Source organism: Falco naumanni, chromosome 15, assembly GCF_017639655.2.
Source record: "Falco naumanni isolate bFalNau1 chromosome 15, bFalNau1.pat, whole genome shotgun sequence".
Lineage (NCBI taxonomy): Eukaryota > Metazoa > Chordata > Aves > Falconiformes > Falconidae > Falco > Falco naumanni.
The window spans coordinates 10,979,686-11,003,843 of NC_054068.1; the positions used below are offsets into that span (position 1 = coordinate 10,979,686).

At 41.9% G+C, this 24,158-nt stretch overlaps 2 protein-coding genes across 5 annotated transcripts; both read right to left on the bottom strand.

The window, feature by feature from the left end:
- Window positions 1-940: 940 nt before the first annotated feature.
- On the bottom strand, window positions 941-2,293 carry SS18L2 (SS18 like 2). 2 transcript variants are annotated; one of them, XR_005831119.1, is made up of 4 exons: window positions 2,181-2,293; window positions 1,958-2,034; window positions 1,416-1,600; window positions 941-1,338 (listed from the first exon to the last, which is right to left on the bottom strand). XR_005831119.1 is itself a non-coding variant. In XM_040615325.1 (3 exons), exons 1-3 carry the CDS (start codon window positions 2,247-2,249, stop codon window positions 1,513-1,515), a joined length of 234 nt encoding a protein of 77 aa, XP_040471259.1. In that variant the 5' UTR covers window positions 2,250-2,293; the 3' UTR covers window positions 941-1,512. The 2 variants fall into 2 exon arrangements, 1 of the variants encoding a protein (XP_040471259.1); XM_040615325.1 differs by having other exon boundaries at window positions 941-1,600.
- A 485-nt stretch (window positions 2,294-2,778) lies between these two features.
- LSM14A (LSM14A mRNA processing body assembly factor) lies at window positions 2,779-22,420 on the bottom strand. 3 transcript variants are annotated; one of them, XM_040615322.1, is made up of 10 exons: window positions 22,021-22,420; window positions 14,054-14,217; window positions 12,654-12,786; window positions 11,504-11,623; window positions 9,546-9,722; window positions 9,179-9,241; window positions 8,314-8,493; window positions 6,633-6,804; window positions 5,550-5,778; window positions 2,779-4,128 (listed from the first exon to the last, which is right to left on the bottom strand). In XM_040615322.1, exons 1-10 carry the CDS (start codon window positions 22,139-22,141, stop codon window positions 4,105-4,107), a joined length of 1,383 nt encoding a protein of 460 aa, XP_040471256.1. In that variant the 5' UTR covers window positions 22,142-22,420; the 3' UTR covers window positions 2,779-4,104. The 3 variants fall into 3 exon arrangements, with proteins under 3 accessions (XP_040471256.1, XP_040471255.1, XP_040471258.1); XM_040615321.1 differs by having other exon boundaries at window positions 11,504-11,626; XM_040615324.1 differs by lacking the exon at window positions 9,179-9,241 and having other exon boundaries at window positions 11,504-11,626.
- Between the last annotated feature and the right edge of the window lie 1,738 nt (window positions 22,421-24,158).

Below are 24,158 nucleotides of genomic sequence, written 5' to 3' on the forward strand. Positions count from 1 at the left end.
TGTCCTTTGCTTCCGATTGTTCTGAACACTGGTAATTTTAGGAATTGTTGCACTTGGCAAATGAGTCTTGCCATTAAACTTCACTTACACTGCCAAGTGCAAGGGTTTGGGTGCTTAGTTAACTTACCCTTATTGCAGTGCTTCTTGTGAATAGCTAATGCTTCTGAACTGGAACTGTACATTTTGTATTTTAAAGCTTCTGTAAAAGTAAACTATTTGCTTTATTAAAGATACACATTTAATAGGTCATACTTGTTTAAAATATGCACCTTGCTGAAAATGAGCAGCACCTTAAACTGTAATTTCGGTTTGTAAACAAAGATCTTATTTCATTAACGTGGGATTATTTAACAGTTTGAAAATTGTCAACTGCCTACTTACTGACTTAACCCTATAAAAATGAACTTTATGCACTGTACAGTTTCAAGCATCTTTAAGGCTACTTTTTCCAAGTAGATTGCACTGAAGAACATGCCGCAGATAATGCCTTCGCAGTGCCTTTGCACTACTTGTGCAGATGAATGTTGCCAAAACCAAGTTACTTGCATTTATAGTAATTGTGGAGTAAATAATTTTGCTGGCAGTGAGCAGAAAGTAACAGGCGTGCACCGCACTGCTGCCGCCACCCACCCGCCCCTGAACTATTACCAAGGCTCTCCAGTTACGGTACAGTAATCGTGGGGCACCTCCGAGGTACGAGCAGGTCAGCTGTGCTCTTCCTAGCTCAGAGTACACAAGCATGTGGCTGACTGGGGACGCTGATGAGTAGCCAGGAAGCACAGGAATCCATTTGGACGATGCAAGAATTTACTTGTTTACGGTAGTCTGCAGTACAGAGCTTTTCAAGCAAAAAGGGAAAGTAGACACAACTGGGGCAAATGCAGCCTTCTCCCACTGAAGTCCCTCGTGCTTAACTGCTCAAAGTTATGCAACGGCCCCATTTTCCTAGAAAAGTAAACACTTTATTTCACTAAATCATGGAGCTTTTCCTGTGTTGACACATCACATTAATTCAGAATATACTGTAATTTACAAAGAACATCCTTATTAAGCACCATTCCTACGATACAAGAGACATAGCAGGCTAGTGCTGTTATATATATGGCAACATATGACCGGATTTGTCATGTTGGAGGTAGGGCAATGACCTAGCTCCGCCCTTTCCCTGTTATTACACAGTCTTCATCACAAAACAGTCTCTGCTTTGATGAGGGCACAGGAGTCCTCCAAAGGCACCTCTGGTAGCGCTGTGCTGACAGCCAGGCTCCTTCCAGCAGTACAGCCGCATGGCGTATCTCAGAGGGAACATGGGAGTATGATAACGATCACCCTTACGTTCTGCTTACAGTAACAGGGAAAAAGCCAGCCTGATGTTACATCTGTGCCGTTAACGTGAAAGTATGGATGCTGTTTACCTGCCCCTCAAGACCACACCTCCTCAGCTCTCGCTCTAAACTTCAAGCGTTCCTACAGCTTCCTAAGGCATCACGGCTCGCGTCCAGGTGCGCGCTGTCAGTCTACGGTATTCTGCGTGCCGGGGGGCGTCGCGTCGGCAATTGTGGCTAAATAAATGAGGTTTCTGTGCAGGATGTGCTGGTACCTGGGAGAGGAAGAAACAGGGCATCTGGGAAGCGCCTCGGAAAGAGCGACCGAGCTATGAGAATGACGCACAATCGGGGCAACCCCGGCGGCGGCCTGTTCTCCTTCCGAAGGCCGGTACGCTGCGCCGAGCTGCCCGCTAACCCGGCGGCAGCAGGCGGCACCGCGGGGCGGGAGCGGCAGCGGCAGCCCGCTCGGCGGGGCTGGTTGCCGCAGCGACACTCACCGAGGCCTCGGCACAACGCAACCGGCACCGGGGGTGCCCCGCGCGGCAGCAGCGCCTGGGAACGGCGCGTCTGGGGGGGCGTTCGTAACGGCAGGGAAGCTGCGCAGGGCCCGCCCGCCGCGGGTCACTTACTGCACGCAGTCGGTGGCCCGGCCCTTGCTCTGGTACTCCACGATGCACCGGATCAGCTGGTCGTTCTCCTCCAGCAGCTGGGGCACAGGGGAGCGCCGTCACCGCCCGCCCGGGCCGCGCCCGGCACAGCCGGCACCGCACCGCACCGCACCGCACGGCCCGGGCCGGGGGGGATGGGGATGGGGGTGCCCGTGCCGCCGCGGGCCCTCGCGCCCGCGCTCACCCGCTGCAGCGTCTCCTGGTTCACCTCCGCCTTCCCGCGCAGCCGCTCCGGCACGAACGCCACCGACATGCCTGCGGCACCGCCCCGCGCAAGGGCTGACGGGACCCGGCGGCTCCGCCCCCCGCGGGCTCCCATTGGCTCCCGGGGGCGGCTCGCGCACGCCACGCACCGCCAGCGGCCGCCGCGCGCCTCGGCACGTACGCGGCGGCGAGTGGGCGGGGCCCCCGCTCCCCCGGCCCGGGCACGAGAAGCGCGGCCCAGCGCCCCGCCGCGTCCGACCCTTTGCTTTAAACCGAGACCGAGTACTGCAATGCCCAGCGCGCGCCCGCGCCCACCCCCGGCGGGGCAGGGTAGGGCACGCGGCAGGCCCGCCCCACCCCCCGCAGGCCGCAACGCGCCCAACGCGAGCAGCGGCCGCCACCGGCCCTGCCGCGCCTGCCCGGGGGAGCCGCCGGGGAAGCGCAGCGGCGGGGCCCAGGAACCGCGATTCCCCCCCGCCCTGTCCCCTTCCCCCCGTGCCTGCCGGTGCCCCTCCCCCCACCCTCGTCCCCCCGACAACCAGCTGAAGCATGAGTAATAATAACACAAGGCAGCAAAGTAGGTCAAAACGTTTTAATCTTTGGATCCCTTTATTCCTGTGGCCTTCATATACATACACAGACACAAATGACCGGGTTTCTATTTCAGCATATCAAAAAGTTGTAACGAGTCATTCAGAATTGGCAAAAAGTCCGTCCTCTGTCATTTGTGATCCCGCGCTCTCAGAACCAGCATCGTTAATGTCTCCGAGCTATGGTCTATCAAAATGCAAACAACTTCAAACACTAAGAATTCTTTAAATCGCTTATGTCTACAGGTATTACAACAAAGTTAACATTTCAAGAATTGACAACTGGAGACATACTTTCATCCCAGGCATTCCAGGAGAATCACAAACTCGCGTGCCTGGCTCCATTATTAAAAAAAGTTAATATTTATCACTAAGTAAAATTAATTGCAAATTTTGACATATGAAAATTTCCTTTCTCCTTATTTGAAAATATCTCCTTAATTTGGTCTAATCCTGTGATATGCCGGAAACTACAAAACCAAATTCTTGTGAGAGAAGTGAAAAGCGTATCCAGTTTCATGTAATGGAAGAACATTTTCAAATATTCATTGTAGTCCAAATATAAAATCAAACATTTAAGCCTGAAAAGCTGCTAAAAGAAAGAAACAAAAACACACCCAACTAATTCAGTGTTCTTCAGCATATCAACTTTTGCAATAACACAGTATGTTTGCCGACTTAAAAATGTTTATTCTTTAAAAAATTAGTTGCTTTTTATACAGCTATACAAAGTTTGTAATGTTTCTTTGGCAATGGGATATAATGGAATTTTACAACTATATAAAAAGTTTCCTTTGCCTAAGAAACAGTATTTACTGTGTGTACATATCTGACTGACAAAGCAAGTTTTCTACTGTCCAGCACCCTAGTTGATAAAAGTACAACTATCTCAAAAGGGCTATTACAGGATTTCCAAAAAACAACCTTCAGTGGATCAAAACTCTCACAGTATCGACGGCCTTCTGCATACAATTGTCCTTACAACTTGAAGCAATTATCAAATACAGTTTAGTAATAAGAAAAAATCCTTTCCATGATGAAAAAATACTTAAACTCCATCGAAGTACTGCTTTATAATTAACTATACATAAGAAATTACTTATCCTTCTGCTTCAAATATATTTAATGCTCACTGTTTTCAAAGATGGCCATTTTTCAAAAGTAACTGCATTATACCCCTTTGAAATTAAATAGTTAAATCCCAGTGCTGGTGACAAGTATACAGCAAATTAACTTCATTCTTTGCAGAGATTGAAACTAATTCTCTGGATCAAGAAGATCTAGACGTTCACCCGGTTTCAGCTTTCTTGTAGACTATGCAGCAACTTTGTTGTCTTTCTAGAGGGAACAACAGTAAAGTATTAAAATTAATTCTGCAAAACAAGAATCACAAATTAATCTGGGGAAAGATGCACTTTGGTGGCTACTTTCCACCTTCCGGGATCAGGAAGGAGACCTCCCTACGCCATCAGGCTGGTGCTTGGTCAGCACACCAGTGGGTGCCAGACCGAGGAAGCAGTGCGTCGCTGACTAGACGTGTGCCACCAGTCCTCAGTCTTTACACGCCCTCCCTACTTATCAGGAAATTCTTTCACTCAGGAATTCAAATCTTTAATCTTCAAGTCCTCAGTTCAATTCATGCTCAGCTACCAAAAGTTTCTTTAAAATCACAGGATGAATTTTTTCCAACTAAGGAAGGAATAACTGAGGGATAGTCAGAAAGCTTCTGTGATTAAAAAAAGCCCAACCCACCTCACCCCCCTTTTTTTTAATATATATAGAAATATTTAAATCTGGCAGCAGAAAACAAAGATTCGGAGTTCAAAAAAACCTCCTAACTACTCATGCAGAGAACCACCAGGAAGAGTTCTTCTGCTCCAGTCAGAACTGTTAAAGCCTACATTTACTTGCACTGATCTGGTTAACTGTATTTGTTACTGGCATGCTGATTAGGATCAGTATTAGCTCTGTTCCTTGACAAGCCGACGTCCGAGTTGAATTTACACACTTCATGCCAAGAGAAATAGCTTGCACTGAAATTATTGAAAGATTCTGGTTTTGTAAGCAACAGAGCTCTGCTGATTTACATAAATCTGTATGATCAATGAGCTTTCATAAACAGAATTTACATTGTTTTCAAGAAAAAGTTCATCTAAGATACCAGCTACTGGATATAATTATGTCAAGTTATAATGAAAAAGAAGTGTGTAACAGGACCTTACAGAACTCAAGTGTTTTTAAATCTTCCTTTTTGCAAAGGGTCATTGCTATGCTTCAGTAACTTCAATTACTGTATTTTAGGGGTTGTACAGGACCTTAGAGGTCTATAGGCTTTGTGCCAACTCAAAAATTCAAAAAAGCTCCAAAAATTCAAAAAAGTTGGTTGCACATGAGAAGCAAGTCAAATTAGTCTCTCTCCATATTCCCATTTTACAATATTGCTTAGAAGAATGCAATTCACATTAACACTTGTATTAAATCTGCAAAACTTCTAGTATTAAAAAAACTTCCAGCTACAGAACAAGTATTTAGGGCACTTGAAGAAAGGTAGCTTTTAGTTTTGGTTGCTGCCGATAGTAAAATAATGTTATGTAAATAAAATTTCAGCATTAATGGACTTTCAATTAAGTAGCTCAGAGTACCTGCAAAATACTACTCAAGAAATTCTAGTTCAACATCAAACCTAAAAGCACGAGTTTTTCTACCACCGGTTTCCAAGAACAGTGGGTCAGGTCACAGTAACATTAAATGTATTTTACCCTATATTCAAAGTCAGCAAACTCCCTGCCTCCGCGACCTCCTCTGAATCCACCACGAAAACCTCGGGGGGCAGTGAAACCACCTCGTCCACCTCCTCGTCCTCTTCCTCCTCGGAAGCCGATCCCCCCCCTGCCTCTGTACCCTCCACGGCCACGATTGGGACGCAGCGGTATTCCGAAGGTCTCTGCATTTAGCCTTCTTTCTTCAGCCCAGGTGGGTCGCCGTTCTCTGCCACACAAAGGAACAAGGACTGGTTTAAAACACACGTCAGATCTAAGACTGCCTTGGCTTCGCAGGAATCGCCAGAAAGCCCGTGAAATTAAAAGTGATACACTAACCACATTGTAAATCTCCACATTATCTCTTCTGCAAGAGTCTAGGTGTCTGCCACAATTCACTTAACAAAAAGCACTATATTAATAGTGCTGTAAGAGTTCCCCATATAGAACTACAGCCTGTATCCTCTGCACACAGCAATATACATAAAATAAATAAATAAAAGCTGTCAGCAATTTAAGACAAGAAACAGAAAGTAAGAGTTTGCAGTTACAGATGTTACTTTACCTGTCAGTACAAACCCCCGCCCCCCCCAATTCAAAAGGGGTCAGCAACCCACATCATCCTGTCTCATAAAAAGGTGACAGCAAAATAAGCTTTCATTTTCCTGAAATGCTATCTTCCCCTTCAATCAACACTACTGGCCAAGGCAGTTATGTCATCTACTTAGAAACAATTACCAAAACAGAGTCATAATTGATTTAACTAAAGTGGTAATTTAGCAGCAAAACAAAACCAAACCCCTATTTTAATAAATCTGGAAAGGAGATTTTAGAGCACGTACATTAAGTTCTAGAAGCATAGTTCTAAAACGTTTTAAAAAGTCTTCCTATTCATGTACTGCACCTCGCCCACAAAGAAATTCTATACTTTATATTCCTGTTTTGGTTTTGCCCGCTGCATGCGGAAATAAGCTTTACTCACTTCCAATTCAAGAGTCGACTGTAGTAAGTACTGCTGACCGAGGACCTTATGACATAGACATGCATTAAGTAGACTAACAAGCTTCCCCTTGCAGGCCATACCTATTGTCATCACAGGAGATGTTATCAAAGAAGGATTTGGTTTTGTCGTAGTAGCAGTTGGGTCCAAGTGGATCTTCCTCATCCGCATTCCCTTCGCTGTTTTGGGTATCAACACCTGAGTCACCTTTGTCTTCTCCATTTACAGGCTTCTCTGGTTTCTCAAGTTTATCTTCTGGATAATAAAAAAAACCCAGAAGCCTTCCAGACCATCATACTAAACAAAACAGCACTGTTAACTTATTCCCAGACAGACAGACATGAACTATACCGAATGCTCAAAAATACAAAAAACTCTGCCAAAATTTAATGTGGAAGTCAAATAATTTGACACAAATTAGGATGTTTTGCTGCTGCTGCCTGGAGGTTTGATATCCTCTATATTCTCTATGAGTTTAATTAACAAAACCACCTGTGGCAGAATGGATTTGACAGCCACCTATTTTCTAACCTCCTAGCTCCCTCCTTTCCAGTCTTAAAAGCCTCACTCAGTCATTCCTCAAAAAAGTCATTCCGTGTTTTTGCATGTCTCCTTTGTCTTCTGGCTTCGCTGTCATCTCTGAGACACATAGCCAGCATTTAAGACATTATGCTGTGAACTGACTTTATGATATATTACTTTCCTGATAATGCCACAAGTTCAACTTACTGTTTTGACTGGTACTGAAAAAGCAGCCGATCATTCAGCATAGCTAACTATTACGATCATAAACTCATTCCTAAATGCTTACAGCTTAATGTCTCATCATGCTGTGCATGAACCTCAGATAGCCAACTCAAGCTCTCCACAACACACACACACAAATTACCACTCTGTCTCATAAAATATTTCTGTAGCTTTTTAGGGTTGGCTTTCCCTTTCCTCTATTATTCTGAAAAATGAGTATCAACAGCAAACTGCCAACTCATTTAAAAATGATCCAGAAAAAGAGAAAAGCACCAGAGAACAAATCCAATGGGACTCAACTGGTGGTTTTTCCCTACACTGAAATCTGATCATTTGCTCCTACCTTTTGTTTCCCAGCTTTCAGCCAATCATTTACTCAAACAGGGAACTCCCTATTTTAACTTGTAACAATTTTGTCCAAAAATAGTAACAGTAGTAACAGCCATGTTAACAAACAGGTGGCTAGTCACAAGAGAATGAGGGAATTAAAAAGACAAGCCTGCTGGAGAAACAGAAGTGTTGGCAATATGGATTCAAACTGCTCCTGTGTTTCTATGGAAAAGGAAAAAAGCAAAGAAATGCTGGAAATGTTCTCAAATTTAACCTCTTGTGCATCCTCCAGCAAAGTTCTGATCCCAAACTCCTGTTCTTGTGATTGCTTTTGGTCCATTAATAATTGAAAACATAAAGCATGGGTTGTCTTTTATTACATCTTTTCCAGAACTCAGAAGTAAACTCAACACTATTGGGACTTCTGCTCAAGTAATCTGCATTTTTAACCAACAGACTCGTTAGAATATGCTTGCTATTTAAAAATTCCTTCAAAACTCAAATCATGAACCAAGTATCTGATTACGTAGATGATCTCAGATTACTTGTTAATTTTACTTATTTCTTAATGACTGCAAGTGAGACTAAATGTGGTATGCCACCTTTTGAAATTTGTTCTCCAAGGTAGGATATTAAAACAGCAAGACAGTTTTTCCACACTCAAATCTTAAGCAAAAATTGGTTTACCTTTCAGTTTAAGTTTATTATGAAATTCTCTATCAATTTCCTCCTTGTTGAATTGTGCATTTGCACTTTCAAAGTCAAAGTCCTTCTCAAACTTCATTGGACCATCCCTCCTAATGCCAAATCTTCCTCGGCCCCCTCTGTGACCTCCACGGCCCCTCCGCGCTGATGGTCCACCTGGAACTGAAAAGAGGGAAATTGTTCGGTTTGGTTTTGTAGACTGGATTTTCGTTGAGGGTGGGGCATGGTTGGTTTTTTGGGTGGGGTTTTTTATTTTGTTTTTTAATTCCTGGTTAACAGGTTGGGACTTTATGCATCCTCTTCCCGCACTTCTGTTGTTTAAAGTCCTGGCGGAGCAGCTTGTAATTTGTAAATTCACTTACAATAATCACAACAGTGACACAGAAAGCATAATGGTACTAAACGACTTTCTAGAACTCATTAAAAGCTTTCATAAGAAGAGTTAAAATGTTAATGACTTTTCAGTCAAGTATTTTTGTAGAAAGTTAACACTTTTTTTTCATGCTGTTGTGTTTATAAATCCATTAATAGTGCTTGGTTTTGCATTTTTATTCAAATTGCTTAATACAGAGGAAACAGAAGAGATTTTTCTCTTTTAACGCTGACTTTTTGTGCTTGTATTATTCTGGCCCAGGGCAAAGTTATTGTTACCCATTAGAAACAATTATGTAAAAGCCTTTTAATAGATGAATTCTTTATTACTGTAATTTGAACTGCAAGATTTCTGGATGTTAGAAACAAAAGTCCTTGCAGTTTTGCAAAGTATACACAACACTGTACTTGAGCAGACTTGAAGACTTAATGAAGTCTGAAAACAATGATAGCTATTTCTCAAAACAAGATTTACCAATTTGTCGTTTGTTTTCATTTCTGAGTTCATTTTCTGATCTTGAAACCTTGTGTGCTTCAGCTAAAGTTGGAAATAAAAAAATTATTTGTTTATCCTATTAGGTATTTTTGATCATACTTTTGTATATAGTTATATGGTTCAGATTTTAAAAAAATCCAAACCTATAAAAGCAAACCACAAGTTTAATTCATAAAAGAAAAAAAAAACCAACTTAGAATATATGCTTGACTTTAGAAAGCAATTTATATAATCCAGGTCTCTGCTGACCAGTCTACCAGCAGGAAAATTCCTATATTACCCTTAAAAAGAGCACTTCATATGTGTATGGAAGAAAATAAACTGTATGAAAATTATCCAAAACTACCTCGTCTGTGCTCTTGATTCTCTAACGATTTTTGGCTAGCAGACACCAAAGGTCTGGCTGGTACAGGACTCCTCCTCCCAACTGGTGCTGGAGTAGGCAAGTGGGCTGAAGCTGTTTGTACTGCTTGTTCCATGGTGGGGCTCCTTCTCAAGTGATCTATCTGAGGGCTGGAACGACCTGGGGAAAAAAAAAAAAAAGAAAACCAAAACCCAGAGTTATTTCTCATCTACAGATTTGAGTTACTGGTCTCAACCAATCTAGGCTGACAGATTTATCTGCCTTACCAGTCAAAGACAGCTGTGTCCAAAGAAGAAATAAATATTTCTGCACCCTCAGATCCACTAATCCAGAATGAAGGATATTTAGCAATTTCCCTTCCCCCAGTCTAAAAGAAAAAAATGGGTAGGACAATTAATCCCTACCAACCCATCCATGATGCGCATTTAGCTATGGAATGAAATTTTTTTGATTGACAGGAGGTAAAAATACTCTGCTTCCCTAGAAAGCCAAGTGGCAAGTGACTGCTTCCAGAGGCAGCGAACCAGTTGCGATACTGAAATTTCATCTAGTGCACTCTGTTGTATGATTACCACAAAATAAATGAACAGTGATGGCTACTGCCAGCCATAACGCAGATGAAGGAGCTGTGAAAGCTTCCTCACGAAGTGCTGTTCATACATTTCAATTTGCAGCATGAGTGACTAGAGCCAGAAGCATGATTAGAATGGAGACATTTGATCTGGCCAGACAAGTTTATGACATCACATAGGTAAATCTACTAAGAAGTTAGAATAAGACTCCAGTCCCAGTTAAGAAAGTAAGACCGCATTCCATAAAAAAAGCTGAACAAAAAACCCCAATAACCCAACCCCAAAACCAATTACACCACACTTACAATCTACAAAGATGACAAAATATTTTTAAAAGCTAACACACAGAGGAAAAAGCTTTTTAGTGCCCCACAGTAAATTCTGTGGCAGAACGTATTTCATCTGGAGAATATGTCATATATTAGTCTGAGAATCATACAAGTTTTAATTTCACCTACAGAAAACCAAGCTACTCTTTCAATAGACAGCATAAATGCTCAGCATACTTTTTTCCCCCTACAACTAACGCAACACAGTAGAATCTATTTTTGGTAATCCACTTAATCCTAGAAAGCACAAACCTCAACTAGAATTTTGGAAAAAAAAAACTTGTTTGCTATGAAGCGTTCTGCCTTTTAACACGACTGCATAAACTTAAAAAAAGCATTAAGAATGTATCTTAGCACACACTGACTCACAGCAATAAAGAGTGGAAGAGCACGAAATAATGTCTTTTGGATTTTAAGGAGCAATCTTAAGATACCTGCATGAAAAGTGAGGGTGAAGGTGCTCAGCATCTTTTTTTCTTTGCCACTCTGCATCAACCATTTCCTTTTTGCTTCTTTCTTTCTCCAATATTATACAAACTATCCATACAGTTTCTATCACTATTAAGCTGACTTAACTGCCATGTCACTAACTCTACAGGGAGTCAAGCCGGCTGTTAATGTTATTTACATAAATATGCATTAACAAAAAATATTGTTAGGAATAAAAATTTAAAAATTATAAGCAGGACTTCAATCAGCATGAAGTATCTTCAGTTTTGTCATGATATCAGTAAAACTATATATAGAATTTCCATATGTACCTATTTGCTAACATTATTCAACTGAAATAAGTCCTGCTCCTCAATACAGATGCTTTAAGGATAACAAATGTGTTGCTAACAGTTATGTATCCAGCATGCCAAGATGTAGGAAAACACATTTAAAGAGCAAGAACAAAACCTCTCAGTGCTTTCTGGTTTTAATACCAAGTGTTTTCATGACAGAATTCAGCTAGTTTCGTTAGCATTTCTGGAAACTACTTAAGTTATGGGGGCACAACTGGTCAAAAATGATCAAAGAGTTATTCAGTAAGATTTACCTTGAGACATCTGTGTTTTTAGAGATCTTGCATCTGTTGTAAATGCAGAACCCACTGCAGTGCTCTGGGACATGCTAGCGCTGGCTGAAGAGTCTGTTCCAAAAGATGTTAATGAACCTCCTGCTTTGAAAGAAATAATATAGTTGTAAAACCTGGTTTAGACTTTTTTTTAAAATTAGTACTAAATGATTAGTGAAGCCTTATTAAGTGTATTATAGAATGACCACTTAAGTCCGCCATTCCCATACACTTGGGAGTTTAATGAAATGTATTTCTTCATAGTAAGTTGGTAAAACTAACATCTTGATGCTTTTTATCTAAAAATAAGTAGAAAAGCACTGCTAACTGAGTATCACAAGTATTAACATAGCATAGTCATAACAGCATTGTACAGAATAATAAATAAACATTATTGGCATATATTTCACTTAACAGCTTTAACCAAAAATATGACTGTCACATCTTATTAACTGGTATCAAGTTATGGCCAATTCTACAGCCTTCTTTTCACATGGCCAACATTTTCAGCACCAGGAGTAGCACTGATGCCCTAACAGTTACAAAAATATATGTAAAAAACAAAGAGGTGAAATAAAAACCTTTTGAGGGAGGAATCAAAGTTGGTTGGTGAATCTAAGAGAGCACATGCAGTATAAAAAAAATACTTCAAGCATGTACTTCATGCCAAGCTAACCTCTCATGAATAGCTGCAGGAGTGTGCTGGCACATGGACTACTGAATAATCCAACCCCTGGGTTAAGGCACACACCACCTGGTCGGTCAACCTGGGTTACCAGATGTTGACAGTACAGCTATGGGGCTTTTGTGGAAGGGGTGCCCCTGCCACTTGGGAAATGTAAGGAATACACGATCAATGTAATGAATATGTATGAAATAAAAGGAATTCATAAATACAGGAACCTTTCCCCACTTCTCCCTCTGAAATAGGATGTTTAGTTCTCAATCATAATTGCTTTGATTTGACTACGAAGAACTACTTTTGAGCTGAACTGTGGGACTGATTACAGATAGAAGACTTGGGATCTGCCCTTAGGGTAAGACTGATGGAATAGTAACCACTGATTACTGTCTAGGCACAAGCCTGCAACTTCACTTATGGGAAAACACCAAATAATAAAAATGAACATACCAACTCCAACAGCACTGAACTGCTGTCCCACCAGTGGGCTTGGACTGAACTGACTGTATGCAGGCATTCTGCCAAAAGGACCATAGGACCCCACAGACTGGAATGAAGATGTAGTTGAAGATCCTAGTGAAGACTAAAGACAAAAAACAAAAAGCAGGAAATAGTTCTGCAAGGTAAGATGTGCAGAAACTCTAGAACCATTCATTAAATTTACCTTACCACCACCACTGTGGCCAATACATATAGAAGACCTAAACATTCATAAAGTTGCATTTTTTAATATCAAGAATTTAACTGCTTTAACACAGAAGCAAAGAAAACACAAGAAAAATAAATCACACACATTATTCTGCATGAAAACCCAAACCAGCCAAGAGTTAGCAGAAAACATTTTCACAAGTACTTATACAGTTTAGAGAGCACTTCTACCCTTTCCAATATCACTAACTTGTGAAAACAGTACCATAAAACTTTGCACTCTTTTCCCTACAACCTCAGATACTGGACTCTTCTGTCAAACGGATGTGTAAGCTTCTGTTGGCAACTTGAAAAATGTCCTCTCTTTTCCCCTAAGTTTCAAAAGCCACACAAAGAATGAAAGGCCCAAACATACTGGAGGAGGGTGGGGTTACTATTACTGGGGTTAGCAATTTCACAGATCACAGCTGCCTCTTACAAAAGGAGCTGCACCGAATTTAGCAAAAGACTTTAAGAAGATTGCAAAGGTAATTTGTAAGGAAATATCAAGAATTTTATATTATGGAATTATCAAGTTCCATTTGAACCATCATCCATCTTGCTCTCAGGGATGATTTTAAGACATCCCACAAGCACAATCAACAAGCCAACAAATTTTAAAGATCCAAAGTAACTCTCTCTCAGTCCATTTACTATGAAGTAACAGATTAATTCACCCTCAAGGCTTCAAGCTGCAAGCTTCTCTCCCTTCAGCAACCAAGTATTCCCTTTGTAAATAGCTGCCCTTTAGTATTAAGCCTATATAGCTAGATAAAACACTTTAATCACTAATGATCTGAAGAAATTTCAGTATCTACTTCATTTGACTTATACCAAGTCTCATCTTTCCAGTAAGTCTTGCATACGTGCCCTCCTAAGCCAAGTAGCTTCAAAAAAAGGCATCAACGCCTACCAAAAGTCCTTAGCTGTTTCTGAAAAACTGTCTGCTTTGGCATCCGGCACATTATGCTAGAGTTACATTTCAACCTTGAATTGCACAATTAAAGACACAATTCAAAAGAAGAAAATCTTTCCAGAGTTCTTAACCTTGGGTTGTGATCTTTACAGCAATAAACATTTTAATTTTTAAACACTCACGTAGAGGGTACTTAAAGCTACCAGGTTTTAGCTTCAGCAACATCTAAAAATATTTTTTGGCTTACCTGAACAATAGCAGGATCCTGTGGCAAAGAACACTGAGGCTTTGGTGGCTCACAGACAGTTAGGTCTTTAATGTCACTGCCACGGAATATAATATACTCAAAGACTTCATCACGAGGTGGTATAGGTCTATCAGTTGGTCTATCTTCTGTGCCAAAGGAGCGAACTGCAAAATCGAGGAGAGAGAAGAAAATAAGAGCATCCTCCATTCACCAAAAAAGTTTTCAATTATACTGCAGAGATCAACAGCTTTAGAAAGAGTAATATTCTGTTGAGCAAAAAAGCTTATTAAATAGACAGCATACTCTTTGCCATTATCAACTGGTCAGACATAAGTAATTTGATCTTAAAAATTTCTGTTAAAAATCAAGCACAGACACCTCTTCTATTCCTTACTGAGACATCATTTATGCTGTCACTCACACATTGAGTATTTTGACCGTTTCGTGAGGATAAGGGGCAGCAGCAAAGCAGTTTTTGCTACGTTCACACTTTCTGGATATTATAGCAGCAGCAACACCAACAAAGGCTGGTATGTCAGCTCTGTGACTCAAGGACTAGATGAGTTTACATACTTCATATTCTGCACTTGTAAATTAGAAAAAAAATGTGCTACTACTACTAGAAACTAGACTATTAAAAATTACCAAAACCAAAGCATTTCTCAATAGATTCAAGATCTGAATCAAGTTTTACATAAAAATTAGAAATTCTGTGGTATGTACATACAACTTTTACTAAGCAAAATGCATTCTTGCTGGTGTAAGGTTCCTATGATCTCTGTCAAGTTAAACTCACTGGGGCACAACTGTCTTCCTCAGCAGGTCTGCATAGTGTGCAACATATCAAGACATTAAATTTATTTTTATGTACTGAACTGCAACAGCTTTCAGATTGTGTAGCGATGAAGCTTACCATGCTTTTCCCTTTGCACTACATATAATCACTACCACTGTACACAGATAGCATCACTTGCACTACCCTTTCCAAGGCTTCTCACCCTGAGACTGCCAACCCTAGGTGAACATAAAGTGAAACAAACAAGTGCATCTGATTAAGAGCTATGTCTCCAACAGCTGGAGTTTTGTAAGCAAAATTTAAACCATTAATTGAAACTAGAGTAGGGGGCAGGGGGAGAATCATGACAGTCACATTCTACTGAAAAACAACTTGCTGCAGCTTTAGCAATCCCTCCTGATTGTCTTTGTTCTAGCCTTTTAAAAGAGGTTTTTTGTTTGCTTTGTAAGGTACTACAGTTTATGCTGAGAAAACATCTGTATTTTGTTTTAATTTACCAGAATTAGTTTTCCCTCCATTTTCAGATGCATCAACAATTTGGAGACATCATTAGGCACTTATTTGCAGCCATAAAACCATTAGTCAAGAAAAGCAGAGTTTCCTGTAGAGGTGTACAAAGTGATACAGAGTCATTTCTCAGGCTGCACCAACCATCTTCCATCACTGCTGCTTCTTCTAATACTGCATAAACAGAGCTTATCAGTCAAGTATTACAAATATTTTTGAGAAGCATAATTCAGGGGTAAAGAGATCAACTCCACACTACAATGAAAAATAACATTAAGTGGTTACAATTATCTTGTTCATACTTACATCATCTACTGAGCTGAATTTAATCAACTTTTCTATTTCTGTTCATCTGAAAGTCTGCTCTGAATGGTACTATAAAATGTAAGCGCTGTAAAAAGGCATATACTGTTAAGTGAATTTCAATCTTTGTAAGATAAATGTCTTTTCTTTCTCTACAGAAAAAGATAATCTGAAGCTGAAGAATTTGCAGAAATTAACTCTAAGTAATACACAATAGCTTAACAACATTGTCAACTGGTCATATGCATTACCTTAGTTCATTCTGTTGTTTTCTATTCATCGGGCTTTTCTATCTCACTGACTTGACCGAGAGAGAATCCACCCTCACTTTCTGGCCATCCTATACTCTACTGGATAACTAATAAATTAACTTGGCTCTTCATTCCATCATTTGACCTACTGTCTTGGTAAGTAAAACTGAAGTTGATTTTGCATTGGTTCTTTCTGTCCCACGCTGAAATGGTTGCTCCAGTAGCCATTTTGTCTATGAAGGTGCACAATAATGGCCAGAGCACAGTCAGTAAGTTACTGAAGTATTTTACTTTCTAGCGGAAGTGAAGGAACCAAGCAGCAGGAACACCACGAAAAAGGGTAGTAAGCTAGAGAATCACATCCCACCTTTACACAGAAATTAAAGTAAGATGAACTATGGAAGAAATCTGCTTTGAAAGTACTTCTAAGTCAGCACTACGCTGCATGGATAAGTATTTTACTATTAATACCAGCATCACATGACACATATAGCAATATTAAACTCCTGGCAATTACCTTTCCCTGTTCTAAATCAATTGAAGAGAAAAGCGAACAACCTTACTTTCATCTAATGACACCTTAAAAGAGGTAAAGGTATTTTACTGTATGTCAAAAAGAATTTATCTTTCTCCCCATCATAAAGTTATGAAAACAGCAAAATAAAACATTTTCAATAGCAAAAAATTAATCTTTCAGAGATTCAGTTGTCTGTGTAACCAGACCAAGACACTAATAAGGTCTTCAATAGTTTTGCAACAAAACACATAAAGAACCGCTACTAAGAGTTTGGGGTTTTTTTCCCCTACCTCTCCCCTGCCCCAAACCAAACTGGTTTTAGTTTCTGCAAAATATAAAGACAATTTTGTCCAAAGAAGACAAGCTCTGCTGGGGAGGGATAAGCAAACTTGCTCTGACTGGGAGTTCAACCTTCCCCTCTCACCCCGCAACACAACAAAAACAACCATTCCCAAATCTCATTTCCTTCGAAAGCAAGGAACCAGAACTGCATGTGCAGTAATCTAAGAAAGCAGTTCAGGATAAGGGCTACTGAATGTTTTCGCAGTATCTATCCCAACTAGGTTCTTCAGATAGCAGTACAACATAAAGAGTTGAATGTTACTTTTAATATTTCTCAAAGGGATAAATAGCTATCTTTCCAGTTTCTTCTGTCCTAGCCTGGATTAGGATATTACATAATCTGAGCTCACTCAAGACTAATGTAAAAGGTGGCCAGTGCAACAAGATTTCAAAAGAAATAGCTTTTACCATAGCTTTGCATAATCAGAAATACTAAGTTGCCAGAGTATCAAAACCACAAGGTATGGAAGTGGCAGCAGTCGTAGAGCTCTATCAAGCGCTCTCTCTTGGGGTACTTCCCCAGACTACACCCCTCCTTCAGAACAAGGTGCAGTGGTTCATATATAGCAAAATACTGAAGAGTGAGAGGAAATGAAAATAAGCACGTGGAGGATAAGGTAATCTTACAGCACTTACCAGGACTATGCTAAGTCCATTTAATCTTACTTTGGTCAATTTAAGTTTTTTTGTGGGTTTTGGTTGGTTGGTTTGGGTTTTGTTGTTGGGGTGGGGTTTTTTTTTGTTTGTTTATTTTTAATGAGTTAAACTGTCTTAGGGTCTTGCCCACTAAAGGCAACCATCACATGTTAAAAGCAAACTTATTTCTTGTCAGCATAAATACACACAATTAAGTACCTAGCTAGAAAGAAACCAACACTGTTGAGTCTAACAGGATTCATGCATGTGACTTTATGCCCAAGTAGTTCCACCAATTTCATATCAAAGCGCTGCAAATATTTTTGTACAGATTTTGACTGACTTCATTCAATGTTACTACTACACTATATTTCAATGTATATTACTGTATTATACTACTATAGCATCCCAGGAAAACATCACAGCTTTCTCTATCAATTAACAGAAATGACTACCCATTGATTAACTCAGAAAAATACTGTGTTAATCAGAAGCAAACCTATATATTCTACTAGCAAAAGAGGACTGTTCCCACATAACGTGAATCACTGGCAAATAGGTGGTTCAGTCTCTGTATGCAGCACTGACACAATCTTATCAGCCTGACTTCATACATAGCATACACACAGAGAAATCAGTCTCCCCCCATGCTTAAGGCACCCAATGAGAAGCATGACAACTATGAGACCACTTCAGCTCCCACCTCTCTGCAATACACCACAACCTTTTCCCTCTAAACATGCTCAGATGCCTGCACACCACAGTACAGGGAAAGTATTAATGTGAAGGAACCAGTTTGTGGCAGGCTCGTACCTTCTGAACAATTAATTCAGTCTGCATTCCCTTATTTGCAGGGGTGGTAAGTTAACAGGCAGACAGATATGAGAGAAGTAGCCAGGAGTGCGCTTTGACAAGAGGAATTTTTCTGCTGTGACACACTATGCACAGGACTGGTTTGGCACACATGCCCTAAACCTCAATACATCAAGGAAGCATGTCACTTAACTAAAAAAACAATTTCATAAAAACTTGATACAGATTTAACACTTCCCTTCCCTGCTCCTACCCCTGAACTGTAAGAAATGCTTAAGTCTTCACCAGACTTTAACTTTCTTCTGTCTATGTCTCTGAGGCTTTCACTCAATTAATACTGCATAAAAGTCTAAAAGAAAGGGAAGTTTTCTTTTTCATGTGTCGTTAGGCTAGGGAAAGACTATCACAGATGGCTGAAAATGCCGCAAGTTTAACTACTATTCTGTTAACATACATTAATTGTAACGGTTCCAAATGCAACTCTCAGTGGTCCAACAGCTGATAAGTGAAAACTGATGCATGATACCAGAGAGACAGCATGTAATTTCCTTGTTTCTTATACTCAAAATCCTAAGGATTCCCTTTTGTTGGCAGGGAACAGCCTTTTCTGACCCAATGTGACTGTTCTTACACAGCTTAGCCAGATTAAAAATCTATCTCTTCAAATAGGTGCTTTGAAATAGGAAGACATTATGTATCACTAGCATGAAAGATCACATCTAGTTTTAATGCTGCAACACACAAGATCCACAATCTGTCACGATTATTCTGTAACTGCCCCAGGTAGGGCTTCAATCCGTTTACAGCAAGAAAATTTTACTCTTAACCATAGCTTGCTAACACTTTATTCTTAAATTGGTTGGAGTTATCGGTGTTTAAAAACCTAAGTATGAATTAGAAAGATGAACTGGAAAGACATGCCAAGTTAATTTAACTTGAAACTTGAGAATAAGAGTGGATGTTTTTTGGTTCTAAACAGCAGCTCTGAAAAGATGGCAATCCAAAGAAAAAATATGCGCCACTAACACATAAAACCTAAAATACTTGTATAGCTTGCTTAATATTTGGAATCTGACATAGATGGAAGTCTTCCTCTAATGTGCGTGACAGAGGCCACAACTTTTGCTAGTGGCAGGATCACAGCTTTGTAAATAAAATGCTGATTAGAGAATTGTAGGAGATTGAACCTCAGTAAGTCAAGACTACAATCAGCAGTACCCTGTCAGCAAAAACTTATTTCTGTCTAAAATTGCAGATTTAAGAGAAATGAAGGTATTCCACACGTACAACTTCACAAGATTGATTTCAGACTTCAGTTTGCCCACAGAAGTCCTATCATTATGCAAATCCGTAGTTATTCAAGAACAGATTCTACCTTTACGTTTGCACTTTATGAAACAAACAATTTCAGTGATTTTAGTTAGGAAATTAATAAGCCACCCTGCGCTCGAACCAGGTTAACAGTCACGTGGAGCCAGCTACATAGCAGATCAACTGGAAGCATGAAATCACCTTTTGGGGCCTTTTTTGTCTCTTTTTGGCAGAAAATTTGACATTTGTGCCAAAGATCCATGGTCTGGTTTGACTTCTGTACTCACCACAGGAATAAGAGATAACAATTAACTGGTCAACGTATTTACAGCTACTGACAGTTCAGAAGGAAGATCTGCTTTTTTCACGTATGGACCCAACCACAATTAACCACACTTGCCACCTCACATATATGCTACCATGTCACATTCATATGATGTAAGTCTTCATTTATTCAGAAACTTCAATACTCTAGAGTTCAGCATTTTGTTCACAAGCACAGTGAACTGTTTTGGTCTAATACAGTTGTTATCAGCTTCCAGATTGATCTCAAGATTTTTGGTTCCAGGTGGCCTAGAAATACTGGTTTATTCTCTTCTGAATCATGACACTATTACAAAACATGCATTCTTCAGCTAACTCAGCCAAGTTTTATTAAAGCAAATTTAATGGTTTACATTTACATTTCTGATGAGAGCTATGGGAAAAAAAAGTAGATTACATTTGTAACTGTAGTTTGATCTATCTTAAATATGTACACTTTGGCAGATATGCCATAACATGACTTAACCACACTTGAGAAGTCATGCAAAATTGGCTTGGTCAGCAGTAAACCTGTCTAATTTAGGGCAAGACTATCACAAGCTCCTCAAGGTCGATATTCTTGTAAGTGCTTTTGTACAAACCTTAACAATCACAACATGCTACTGGAATTTCTAAACATCTATTCACAGTGCTCACCTTCTTCTCATATAAACAAATACTATCTGCCATTTTTAAACAGATAATGCAATTCCAGAAACAGTAATTTAACCTAAAGGCAACCTCAGAAGTGGAAAACACATCTTGAAAGCTACATGCCCCATAAATGAACTATGCAAACCTGGGACCAAACCTACTATAAGGCATTTCAAAGCATGCATACAGGAGTTCATAAACAAAGCAACCTATTTCTTAAATAATAATTGGAAGGGGGTGTGGGGGTGGGGTGGTCTTAAAGTGACAATGCACAAGAACAACAATTACCACGAAGGCCAATGTGAGATGAAAGCAAAGAAACTGCTACGTGGTATCAACTCCACAGACTAATAAACAGCACCTATGTAAAATGTAACAGACTGTCGTTATGCTAGAAGGCTAAGCCTATCATAGCAAACAGGAACTGAGGTTTGGAATACTCTCAGTCCCAAACATTTAATTCGCATGAGGAGCAATTTTCCCCCTTACCTGATGGCCAGATAAACTCTCTGCTTTTACATATGCTTTAAATTATTTAGCAAGACTTTACAGAGTCAAGAAATGTAAAATACCACTGAGTTTTGCAGAATCTATTAAAAAGATGTTGTTAAAAATTCTATGTTTTACCTGAATATTACACACTCACTGCCACGACTAATACACCTGTATTGAGTGTGCATTATAATGTGCAAGAAACAGCAAAGTCCTTTGGACACCCAGTTTCAGAGATTCTCTATTTTACTCCCCAGCCTCTGACTACTCTTCTCAGTAAACTTACCATCCTAACTTTCTTACACATACATCAGCCTTCTTTGTCGATAACCTAGCACCCACAGGACCCCCTTTAGACCCGAGCTGTCTCCTACCCCAGAATGAAGAGTTCCGGCCCTGTAACCTGTAGGTCTGGAATTCTTAACGATGCAAAGAAATCCTCTTCCCAGCCTTCCTCTCCTGCACCGCTTCCGCCGCTTAGGGTTTCATACTTTTACTCTGTTCGGGACTCCCTGGAGCAGCCCCTAACGAAGCAGCGTCCCTAGCTCCTTTTAGCGACGGTCCCGCCGCGGCGGCTCGGCGCTCTCCCTACGCCCTCCCGCAGCCGGGGGCGCAGCCCGCGCGGCGGGAGCAGGGGCCTCCGCAGCGCCGTCGCGCCGCCGCTCTCCCAGCCCCTCACTCACTTCCACCTCCGCCGCGAAGCGCCGCGGGTCGCCACAGCCCCGCCGCAGCCGCTCCGCCGGGGAGAATGGCGGGAGGACGCGCCGCCGGCCGAAACTACGCGGGCTCTTCCCAAAGCACCGCCAAACCCCCCTCGCAGCTGCTGCTGGGCCCGCGTAGGCTGCAGGCCTCCCCCTCGCCGCCCGGGCCTCCTCATCGCCACGGACGACTCTGCCGCGGTTTCAGGTTCTTGCTCGATCCCCGACGGGCCCCAACGGTCCCCACGCCACCGCACGCACCGCGGTCCCGCTCCCCACCCGCCCCCTCCCCGAGGCGTTGCCGGGCCGCCAGGGCCCAGTCCTCTGCTCCGCCAGGTCCTTACCCTTGGCCAGCGCCACAGTAGAGTTTTCGGTGTCAATGGTGTATAAGATCCCTTCATAGCGGATCTCGGCCTTGGAGATAAGGCTGATCTTGCTCCCGATGTAGGGCGTCCCCCCACTCATGGTGCTGGCTCCTCGGTCAGGGACACCCCCCCTCCTCCCCTGCCGAGCGCTCCTGAAGGCAGGCACACGCGACTAAACAAGCTCGACTCAAGAGTCGTAGTAGGCGCTCTACTCCTCCCGCTTCGAGCCCGACCTTCCGCCGATCCCCCAGCGACGGCTCTCCCTGCGCAGACTCCCTCAGCACACCCCGCACCAAAAGCACCCTGAAGCTCCCAACATGGCCGCCGCCTTCATCTTCCCTCAGAGCCGCCCCCCCTCACTCCAGCCGCGAAATGGATGCCGGGAGTGGAGCTGATCTCGCGAGAGCTGGCGGCCGGAGGCGGGGGGGGGGGAGCCGCTGAGGGGAGGGCGCGGCCATTTGGGCCTCATTAGGAAACGGAGCGGCCTTGAGTCCCAGGGCTTTGCAGCGGCTCCGGCTCCGTGCGTGGAGCGCGGCTTCCCCGGTGGGCTCCGCTGGGTTGTGCCTCGTCGTGTTTGCCCGGCCTGGTCCGGCCCAGGAGTGGTGTGCGGTGCCGGAGTGGTGCTAAGTCGGGGCCGTGTGGAGCCTGTGGCTCCCCGTCCCGGGTTCCTGACCGGCGCACCGGGGGTTGGGGCTCGCAGCTTGGAGCACCCACCTTGCTGTAGCCTGTCAGCACCGGGGGATGGGAAAGTAGGTTTGGTGATTTGAGGGTTGGGTGTTTTTTTTGAGAGAGGCCTGAGCCACTTGTGACTGAATGCTAAATTGTGAGTCTTAATAAGCAATTTGGAATCCAGTCATGTGAAGAGCTGCAGAAGTTTAGGTGATGGTAATTAGTTTATATTTCAAGGGGGATTCCATTTTACTCAATTAGTAATGTGTTAGGGTAGTCAGACTTTGCCAAGCAACACTAAGCAGTGCAACTGTTGAAATCTTGACTAAAGTGCAAAATTAGGAAAAAATACCCTTTTAGTACAAGTAAACCCACACCAAAAATACCACTGTTTTGGGATTGCACTTAACTTGTCCACCGTAAGTAAAAATCACAAATGAGCTTCCTGTTAAGAGGCTTTGCCTGTGAAAACATGTAAATGCTTGGGCACCCCCTTGTTACATTTTCAGCCTAGAAAATTACATGCAACAAAAACTAACTTCTGGAAAGAGTACTTAATAGGTTTTGTTGCAGCATCTGGTTGCTAATGTGTTGTAAAGATTCAGCAAGTATTTTGTTCAGAATAGGGCTTTTAAACACAATAGCGAGCCAGATTTTTCTGGAAGGCCAGTGTGTTTCTAAATAGCAGCCATACTAGACTTCTGGAAACTATGCCCAAGTTTAACTGTGAAGACATGGAGGACTTGAGTTGCCCAGGGAGCTGTTCTGGTGGTGTGCTTCCAGGATGTCCTGTACTACTTGAAAGAATTTGTAACAAAGTTCTGCAGTTTAACGACTGGACATAGGTGGCCACATCAAGTCCATGGGAGATGACTGTTGAAAATCAGAGTTTGTAACTTAGCTCAAAGTAAAGCTCCTGTTTAGAGAAATAACAAAAGATACCTGTCTTCTGTTACAAGAAAGGAGATGAGTCTTCCTGACTGCTAGAGGTTGAGTTGTGGCTGCTTCTCAACCATGACAAAATAACACCTGTTGGAGGAGGTGGGGAGCCCAATAACAATCTGAAGGATCAGCTGCAATCCCTATTATGTGGTTTTCCTGTTGCTGCCTCCTTACAGAAGAAGATGCATCAGCTTCAGATATGGATGGGGCTTGGAGCAGGAAAAAAACCCTTAGAGGAGATTGCAGGGACAATCAGGACCCTGGCTGACCAAGAGACAGGACACTATGAGGGGAAGGAAGAAAGGGTGTATCAGGGGGGCCTGCAACACTGACATTAAGAGCACAGAGAAGATGAAGAGAAGTACTTTGAAATACAACCAGTTGCCCCAAAGAGCCATGGGGCTTTGCTTCTAGCCAACATTTTCCTAAGTTTTCCCTCATCTGCTTCTCAAAATTGTAGTTGAAGACTCCCATTTATAGAATTAGGGTTCCAAGGTTGTATGGTG